The sequence below is a fragment of the Geotrypetes seraphini genome, chromosome 6, assembly GCF_902459505.1.
Source record: "Geotrypetes seraphini chromosome 6, aGeoSer1.1, whole genome shotgun sequence".
In the NCBI taxonomy this organism is placed as follows: Eukaryota; Metazoa; Chordata; class Amphibia; order Gymnophiona; family Dermophiidae; genus Geotrypetes; species Geotrypetes seraphini.
Genome location: NC_047089.1, coordinates 169,287,805 through 169,297,575, shown reverse-complemented (window position 1 = coordinate 169,297,575; position 9,771 = coordinate 169,287,805). Strand labels below are relative to the sequence as shown.

General features: G+C 44.0%; 1 protein-coding gene across 1 annotated transcript; it reads left to right on the top strand.

Moving 5' to 3' along the window:
• Positions 1–6,135: 6,135 nt before the first annotated feature.
• On the top strand, positions 6,136–8,350 carry TMSB4X (thymosin beta 4 X-linked). Its single transcript, XM_033950378.1, has 3 exons — positions 6,136–6,289; positions 7,391–7,503; positions 7,862–8,350. The coding sequence occupies exons 2-3, from the start codon at positions 7,404–7,406 to the stop codon at positions 7,894–7,896; spliced, it is 135 nt and encodes a 44-aa protein (XP_033806269.1). The 5' UTR covers positions 6,136–6,289; positions 7,391–7,403; the 3' UTR covers positions 7,897–8,350.
• The last annotated feature ends 1,421 nt before the right edge of the window (positions 8,351–9,771 follow it).

Here is a 9,771-nt window from a genome sequence, read left to right as displayed (position 1 = left end):
TGCCTGTATTGTAGTGGGGGGTGGGGGGTAGGGGGTTGCCGGGGCCAGGAGGGTTTGGGCTCCCTCCTGGCCTGATCGTACTTGGCGGGTGGGGGGGAACGATCGCCGGGGCAAGAGGTCTTGGGCTCCCTCTTGCCCCGATGTCATCGGGGGGTTAAAAGCCCTTGTGTTGGACGTTTTGGGCTTATGCGTTTTTTTGGTTCATTATGGGGTATAAGTGTAGACATCATTTGGGTGTACTTGTAGACGTAGTGGTTGGCTGGGCGTTTAAACAGCTGAAGGTAGAGGCAGGCCATAATCAAAACAAGAACGTTTGATTTGGTTATGGACACTTTCCCTGCTTCTGCTTTCAACGTTTAAGGCCTTAGGCCAAAAAGGGACTTAGATGGTTTTTTTGATTATGCCCCTTCACGCGTCCAGCTTGATTAGAGTGAGGAGTTAGGAAAACTCTAAAAATCAACAGCAGGCAGAGTCATTTATCAATACACCATATTTTGTTAACATTTTAAACATGTAAGAGTGACTAGAGATGGGAAATAAATATTAATAAGCTAGAGGGATACATTTGGGTAAAATTGGACAAAAGGTATAGGATTGATCAATACAATGGGTCCTCCTGAAGCTAGAGAATCTCAGGGCTGATTAGGCCTCTGGAATGCACTCACACAATGAAAGCATTATATCCTCTGTCAACATCCCAGGCTTGGCTTTTCACTGAGGCCTTGAAATCTTTGCCACAGAATATCTGTACACTTGGCTTCCCATGTAACATATGCATGTCAAAAGTGAGCCCCCACCCTACCTCTCACCCCTAGGGAAGTGTGGCTAGGGAAGATGGGAGAAGACAAAAACAACTTAGGAATGCAATAATTGTTTTGAGAAGTCAAGCAATTTATGGGATGGACCACCAAGGCACTTAAAAATTGGAATATACTGTAACTATCACTACAGTTAGAGTACTCCAAAAATAGTAAACTGGAAAAAAAAAGAGAAGAAAACCTATTTACCTTGACTTCTTTCTAACATCAGCAAATATTAGCAAGCTTGCAGAAAAGAGATATATAATGATAGTACCTGAAGATAATCCTATGATGAAGGAGCTGGGCTACTGGTAGTGAGATGCAGCCCGCTGCTGGGTCGAAAGGAACTCCCAGGTATCTGAGTGCATGGGCAACAGATGGTTCATTCTTGTCCATTTTTTTGAGACTGCCCCAAATCCACAGCGGGGCATCCGTTGAACTAGCATCATTGTGCCTGTGTATCAGGAGGCACAGCACTGAAGTCGAGAGGCTAGGAACGTCTATAGTCATTATACCAGCATTGGTAGCCCTGAGAAAACACCTGCGACGTGTCGCTTGCAAACAGTTGGAAGCACTGGGCGCCAAGAAGTCATCCAGACCTCTGCCAAACAATCACAGCTCTTGAAAAGGCAGCCCAGCCAACGGAGCCTTGAAAGTGGAAACAGCAGCCCACTGAGGGGCAGATCTGAGTCCAACTCGCATGAGGGCATACAATGCATCTGGCATATAAACTGCCCGCCAAAACAAAATTGAAGAGAGGGAACCACTGCCTCACTTTCCAGAGTGAGCTTTTGAACTTGACGTGCTAGCGACACAAAACGTCGCCAAAACTGTTTTAATGCCTAAGGCAGCTGCATCAAAGAGCTTCCTGCACATGGTAGACCTGTATATCTTCCAATATGAAACCACCCACATTGAGGAGGGGAATGTGAATTTTGCCACCTACGCTACAAAAAAATCCACCCTGGCCTGAACCAAAGTTGCTGACACTCCCTTGCTATAAAGTCCCAGCGTGGCATAGCTCTAGCAAAAATCAGGGCACTCTACAGAGAATTAAACTGCTCCAAGAGCAGAACACACATATCAGGGTACCAGAGGAAGGTAGCAAGTGTACACCACAAAGCCAGGAGGAAGAAGTAGCTGGAGCCGGTTGAGAGACCAAAAGACTTCCTGTAAAGATTCAGAAAGGTCTGGCAAAACCACAAATTCAAATAGGCGTAGGCTTGTGAGAGCATTTCCAGGCTCCCAAAACCCCAGAGGGATCCACAGATCCAGCACACAATCCCTGATCTCCCATCCTGGAAAGCGCTGCACCTGTAAATAAGGGGTCAGCAAGCAAATCATCCGCAACTGAATCCCCCAGATCAGGGTTAGGCAGTGCAAGCATAGCGGCGGGGTGAGTCTAGAATGTGTCCAAAGGAGTTACGCTACTGAGAGATGCTGTGTAGGCAGATTGGAACTGATCAGGGGGAAAATACAGTGGTCCGAAATCCAGAGCACAAAAATGTTATAAAGATGTCTGATTCCTGAGGCATAGGTCACATTAAGGTGGCTAAACTGAGCTTTTCTGAGGCTGTGCAGGCTCCACAGCCTGGCAGAAGGAATTACCAGCCTTGCCGAGCCCCGAAACCCATGAAAGCCACCCTGCTGGGCTAGATGAGCATTTGGTCACCTTCTTCAGTAGGGGACAGGATAAGTTGGCCTTTGTGCTCCCCGACTGCACTATGTGATACAAGGCACAAAAATGCTCAAAAAAGCTAAAATTGCACAATCCTGGCAAGAATCCACAAGATTCCAGCAAGTTTCCAGGCAAAATTTGCAGTTTTGAAGAAAATCTCTAAAAATCCAAGATGGCTGCCATCCCAAAATTTGTGCCCAAATCACAATATTTTTTGCATTTCCCAAACTAAAAAAATAGCGATTTTAGGATTTTTCAGCAGGGGGAACATTCAGAAACACTCAAAACCCCATTTTCCACACCTCCCCTGATGTCTTTCACAGGCTGTCAATATGTGTACTCACTGTGACCTGAGAAGATCAGTTAGAAGTGCTGGAAGCCTGCATTCAGCTCTCTCACAGTAGCTGGATGAGAATAATCACTGCTACAATGCTGGGAATGCTCCTACAAAGCTGATCTTCAGGCTGCCAGTCAAACTCCAGTGCCTAACTATACCTCCACCCTTGGTATGTGCACCGGAACTGGCTGAGGCACAACAACGCAGCCGGCACTCTGTGAGGCACCACTGAGCCTCCTAAGGGTGCCTAACAGCCTGTGTTCAACCCCCTGATTAACCGAAGGTGAGACCACCTGAGCTCTAGAGACCCTGAGTTCTGGAGAAAACTATGCAGGCTGGCCAACAGGTACCCAGAGGGATCAGCCTGTCAGCTATAGACTGAAGTCTGTGAATTCTGAAGCAGGTAGAGCTTTAAAATCGCTCCAAGTACTAAATTACCCAAAAGGGGGACAAAATTACATTGAATCCTCTATAATAAAACCCTAAGCGCGCATACGCGCTTAGGGTTTTGTGATCCCTGCCACCGTGCTGTGTGCCTCCGTGCCGAATTCAATTTGCGGTGCGTGGGGCAGCTTGTGGCATGTGGGGTGGCTTGCAACGGCTTGTGGCGCATGGAGAGATTTGAGTGGCGGTGGCGGTTTGACTCCTGCGCTGCTGCTGCCAGGATGCCTCTTCTCACCCCCTGACCAGCAAACACAGCAGCCGCGGGGCATTTGCTAGGCCAGCCCACTTCGATAATGCGAGGTGGGCCGGCCTAGCAAAAGCCGAGGCTGCCCGGACTAGCGGATGCTGGACAGGGGGAGCAGGGAAAGGAGAAGGGGTGCTACTGGACAGGTGGATCAGGTAAGGGGTGCTGCTGGACCGGGGGGAGGTAAAAGGAAGGGAGAAGGCCTACTACTGGACAGGAGGAACAGCGATGAGGTGCTGCTGGACAGGGGGGAGATAAAAGGAAGAGAGAAGGCCTACTGCTGGACAGGGGGAGCAGAGAAGAAGTGCAGCTTGGCAGGAGGGGGGATAAAAGGAAGGGAGAAGGCCTACTGCAGGATAGGGGGAGCAGGCAAGAGGTGCTGCTGGACAGGGGGGGAGATAAAAGAAAGGGAGAAGGCCTACTGCTGGACAGGGGGAGCAGGGAAGAGGTGCTGCTGGACAGGGGGGGGAGATAAAAGAAAGGGAGAAGGCCTGCTGCTGGAGAGGGGGAGCAGGGAAGAGGTGCTGCTGGACAGGGGGGAGGTAAAAGGAAGGGAGAAGGCCTACTGCTGGACAGGAGGAGCAGGGAAGAGGTGCTGCTGGACAGGAGAGAGGTAAAAGGAAGGGAGAAGGCCTACTGCTGGACAGGGGGAGCAGTGAAGAGGTGCTGCTGGACAGGGGGAGGTAAAAGAAAGGGAGAAGGCCTACTGCTGGACAGGGGGAGCATGGAAGAAGTGCTGCTGGACAGGAGGGAGGTAAAAGGAAGGGAGAAGGCCTACTGCTGGACAGGGGGAGCAGGGAAGAGGTGCTGCTGGACAGGGGGAGGTAAAAGAAAGGGAGAAGGCCTACGGCTGGACAGGGGGAGCATGGAAGAGGTGCTGCTGGACATGGGGGAGGTAAAAGAAAGGGAGAAGGCCTACTGCTGGACAGGGGGAGCATGGAAGAGGTGCTGCTGGACAGGGGGGAGGTAAAAGGAAGGGAGAAGGCCTACTGCTGGACAGGAGGAGCAGGGAAGAGGTGCTGCTGGACAGGAGGGAGGTAAAAGGAAGGGAGATGGCCTACTGCTGGACAGGGGGAGCATGGAAGAGGTGCTGCTGGACAGGGGGGAGGTAAAAGGAAGGGAGAAGGCCTACTGCTGGATAGGGGGAGCAGGGAAGAGGTGCTGCTGGACATGGGGAGGTAAAAGGAAGGGAGAAAGCCTACTGCTGTACAGGGGAAGCAGGGAAGAGGTGCTGCTGGACTGGAGGGAGGCAAAAGGAAGGGAGAAGGCCTACTGTATGGACAGGGGAAGCACGGAAGATATTCTGCTGGACAGCGAGGAGGCCTATCTCACCTATTGCACTGGATATTGTTTTATGTATTTAACGCTGATATGATACATTTTCATTATGAATTAAACTGTGTCCTACTCTTATATCAGAGAGAAACTGATAGGGAGCTTATATAGGGGCTTCCAAATGATTAAGTGTTCTTTTATTTTAGATTTCAAAGACCCCAGCCTCTCTAGACCTCTCAAAGCACATTTCCTTTTGGAGAGATTTTCTCATTTACTTAGATTAAATATCCAAAGTGGTGCACAAGATATTGATGCATCTTATGTAGCACTTACGATACTTAACAACACACAATATTATATAGAACAGAAACGTGTATCCTGGGCTCAGTGCCCTGTTCAACAGGACGAGGCGTCTGTAGTCTTTTGTCTGGATTGTGCTCTGTGCCTTTAAGAAGGCTGTCTGAATGAAGGAGGAAGTGCTTCCCATTCCACAGTTAGTACAGGGATATCCTCTCCCCTCCCCCCTCCACCTTCTTCCACCTAAGAGCGTGTGAGATGTGCATTTTTCTTTAGGTATATGGACTGTTTTATAAGCCAAATGTAATGTTTAAGCCAAATTGCATGACTTAGTTCTAGAATTTAGATAGGGCACTGTGATTAAAATCTTTTCTTTTTACATTATTCATGTTCAAGCTTAACCATCTCAAAGAAAGAACCACTCAACAGGATGTTAGGTACATTGACTCAGAATATGCCTCCCAGTGTGCTACCAACATTACTTCCTGTAACACCTAGAGTTCCCTGAAGGCCTTTTGTCTAACCACTGCCACACCCAATTGTTTCCTGACTTTAAAAGATTGGCGCTCAAGGCAGTACATCTAGGTCCATGTACAACAAATATAAAACAGGAAATCTTGTTTAATCTAACAGAGATTAAATACTAGTAGTGATTAGACTAAAAAAAAATGCAGATTGGCATACAACATAAAACCAGCATTTCGAACTATTTAATAAATTATATTGCATGTCTGTCTTAGAACCTGCTTTCGTTAAGACTTTCTGGGCCACTGGAGAATACAACAGAGAGAACAATTCTCTAGTTATACTGTAATGCTTTCTACATCCTGTTTCTGATTTCTTCCAAGACAATGAATTTCACGTACGCCATGGCCTTTCAGTTTCAACATTAAAAATGTGTTCACAAAGAACCCCTCAAAAAGTCCGTGTGTGTGATTTGCAGGAACAGTGTTATTCTAAAAACTAATTATAGCGCTGCGTTTGGCTGTAAATACTAATATTTGAAAGAATAAAATGCTTTTTTTTTTTTTAAAAAAAAAGGAAATAACTTGGAAGGGATCTGAAAGAGTTAATCTCCTTCCTCTGACACACTGCTGATCGCATCACGGTGATTTGCATAAAAGTGGGGATATAACTGCCCAGGCAGCTCTTTTATACTAACAGATCAGAGCTGCAACTGTTTGGCGGAGCTGTGCCTGTGGAAAGTGTTACTGGTAAGGAAGCAAAAAAAAAAAAAAAAAAAAGTTTTTAATTTTTGTTTTAAGAATACATTCTCAAGAATGTAAAAGAGCGTAAATATTCAGCAAATTTTTTTCAGATCTTTTATTTTTATTTATTTATAGATGCAGACTTTTTTGGTTTTTTTGGGCTGAATATCTGTAAAGAATTAGTTATTAAAGGTATCATAGATGGTACGAGATCATGAACTGTTTAAATGCTCATTGTAGAGATGGTGGATAGCTAATTACAGGAACGGACACGTAGGATTTTTATTTTCCACTTGCTGCCTGAAAGATTATGAAAAACGCAGGCTGTTTAAATTTTGCTAAGGGTTAATGTCTACAGTTTGGGGCAGGGTCTACTGTGGTGCGACCGTGAAAAATGCACGGCTATCTTGAAACCTTCAGTTGGGGGGGGGGGGGAAGAATACTGGTTATAGTTGAGTTGTAAATGATTGGGGGGGGGACCAGACAAGCAGAGATAAAGCTGCTGTTCAATATGAAAAAAAAAAGAGAGGGTCTTGAGAACAAGGGCGGTGGTTAAAGGCGTCCCATGATTGCAGCAGCACTTCTTTGTGGGGAGGAAAGAATGCATGACTTCATCTACATTTGCCAGCCGGGGGGTGGGGATGGGGGGAGAGGGAGGGAGAAAGGGCAGATAAGACATCAAAGATGGAGCACGCAATTAGCAGTGACGAATTGCTTTAGAGTCTGTGCATTTTTCATGCAAAATGTTTGCTTCCAGCAGGCAGCTTGCTTCATGAGCAGCCCTGTTCTATTGTTCTGCGGAGGGGGCAGCACAGGAAGATTCCGGTAGACGGGCACAAGTACGTTTTGGTTTTTGTGCCGCGATCTATTTTGGGAAAGAGAGGTTATTCCCTTTAAAATCGAGTTCCGATTCAGAATTCAGATGAGCCTCGTGCATTTTTTGCTGTAGAAGAAAAAGGCGTAGGTTTCTGCTCCCGAGAAGCGGAAGAAGGGGTGGGGGGTGGGGTGGGGGTGGAGCTGTATGCGTCCAGTTTTTTTTTTTTGTTTTTTTTTAAATAAGAAAGGGTGGCTAGAGCTAACTGGCTACTTGTTCCTTTGTGTGCACAGACCTCCTGCAAAAATGTCTGACAAACCAGATATGGCTGAGATTGAGAAATTCGATAAGGCAAAATTGAAGAAGACAGAAACACAGGAGAAAAATCCACTGCCCTCAAAAGAAAGTAAGTATACTCGGGGCCCACATGTAACACTCAAAAATATATATTATTTAACTTATATAGTTTACTAGGATGATTAAAAAGCATACGCCCAGTTATATGCAACATGCATTTTGCTTAGTGTAATGTATAATTTAATGAATTCCATTCATTATTAATTAGACCTTACCTAGCCTCTAAAGAATAAGTTTAAATAATGTGACATTATTACATTAAAATAGCATGCTTTTTTGTGTTTTTAACAATTAAAATGAGCAATATGCTTACAGTGTCAGTTATTATCCATAAGTCTAGGACATATTCTATAAAAGTTGTAGAAAATCTGATCTATTTTCTTTTTCTTCTTTAATTTCCCTTTCAGCGATCGAGCAAGAAAAGCAAGCGAGCGATTCCTAATGAGATCGGCCGGCCCAATATGCACTGTACATTCCACAAGCATTGCCTTCTCATTTCACTTCTTTTAGCTGTTTTAACTTTGTAAGAAATAACCAGGATGCAAGGAGGTTGGACCAACGTCTCCTGCGCTGTCCCTCAGTCACACCGAACGCCAGAGTCGAGACGTGCTGGGACTGGGTGGGGAGGGAACAAGCCTGTCTGTTTGTCCGGCTTTGGCCCTGGTGGCACAGAAGAGCTGGCGTGTCAGTGAAGGAAGAGGGGCCGGGTGGGGACTGCGGACAGCAAGCTGACCCAGCAGTGATGATGAGCTGCGTGCAAAGATGTGAGCCAAGGGTCCTGCAAGCTGTAAAATCAAGTTAATCGAGTGCCATTTATTTGTTCAGAAAATGATTTTAATTATTGGAATGCACAATTTTTTTTAATATGCAAATAAAAAAAAAAGTTTAAAACCTGACGTGGTCATTTTGTAGGTTGTTTTTTTTTTCCCAAGGCATGATGTCCACAGGATAAAGACTGGCCATCAAGCAGAGCAGCCACACGGATCGCTATAATTCTCTGGAATTTTATTACTCAGTATGAATCTTTTTTACTTAGCTTCTAACATTTGTAGTTACATAATGGAAGTCAGTTGCACTCTTCATAGTATATTTTTTAATGTCAAATGCACATGTCTTAAGGCTCAGTAAAATTTAAAATACATAGTTACAGCTGCTCTATATTAACATGTTTATCAATGTTAGTCCTAATTTTTTAACCAGAATTCTGATAAATTTAATGTTTGCTGAGTGCAGTTGCTAGATCTCATGAAATAACTTTAAGAAACTTTGTGGGGGGGGGGTTCTTTTTTGCTTTATTGTACAAATATACTAGACAACCTGAATTGCACACATTTTTAAAATACTGTAAATATTTTAAATTTTGCACTTATATGCTACATGTATTATACCTGTAGTAGCATTTTGAGTGGTTACTATTTAACAACTGCATAGGGGGGGTTAATTTTTTTTTTTTACTATTATATAATAAAAAAATCAATCTCTTTAATGGATTTGTCTCTAAAAGTCAAGTGCTTTCTAGGCACGTATCACTCTACATTTCCACGCAAAAGTTTAAATATTAAACAGTAAAGTTTATATATAACACATACCATGTTAAGCTGCTTCATTTATTATTCAGATATACTTTTTTGGTGAATTCAATTTTAATTTGCAAATAAAGTAAAATGTCTCAGCGGTTTCATTTAGTGCATTTTTGTTGAGTTAAAAATGTCAAATTAAATTTAGTTCAAATGTACTCTTATAAGATGGTCCGACATTTTCTAACATCTGAAGTGATGGTTCTAAAATTAAGGTACTCTCTGGACTGAAAAAAGGAAACAGGGTAACCAGTGTAATTTACATCCTTTGTGCTACACAAAGGAATTTAACATTTGCAATCTGGAGAATATTCAGTACTTTCATGATAAAATGATTCTCAAAGGACATTGCACATTGCTTTGCTAAACTTTTTATCTTGATGTATCTTAACTGTTTTGGAAAAAAAAAAAACCCCAAAACACAACCCAGGAAATCTTTAGAGACTCCACAAAGTTTTAGGTTCATTTATTATACAGAAGTGTATCATCAGAGAGGCGAAACATCTTTTGAGTGCGAACATTAGGAGGGGCCAGCTAAAACATTTTCATCCCAATTAACAAAATTGGGGTAGTCTCCATCAAGGACTATACATTTAGTCCAGCAATTTTCCACTTTTTTTGTTCCACATTTTTCCAACGGAACAAAAAAAAGTGGAAAATCACTGGACAAAGGGCTCCTTTTATTACGCTGCGATAGCGGTTTTAGTGTGTGCAGAATTGCTGGCAGAATTGAGCTGGTA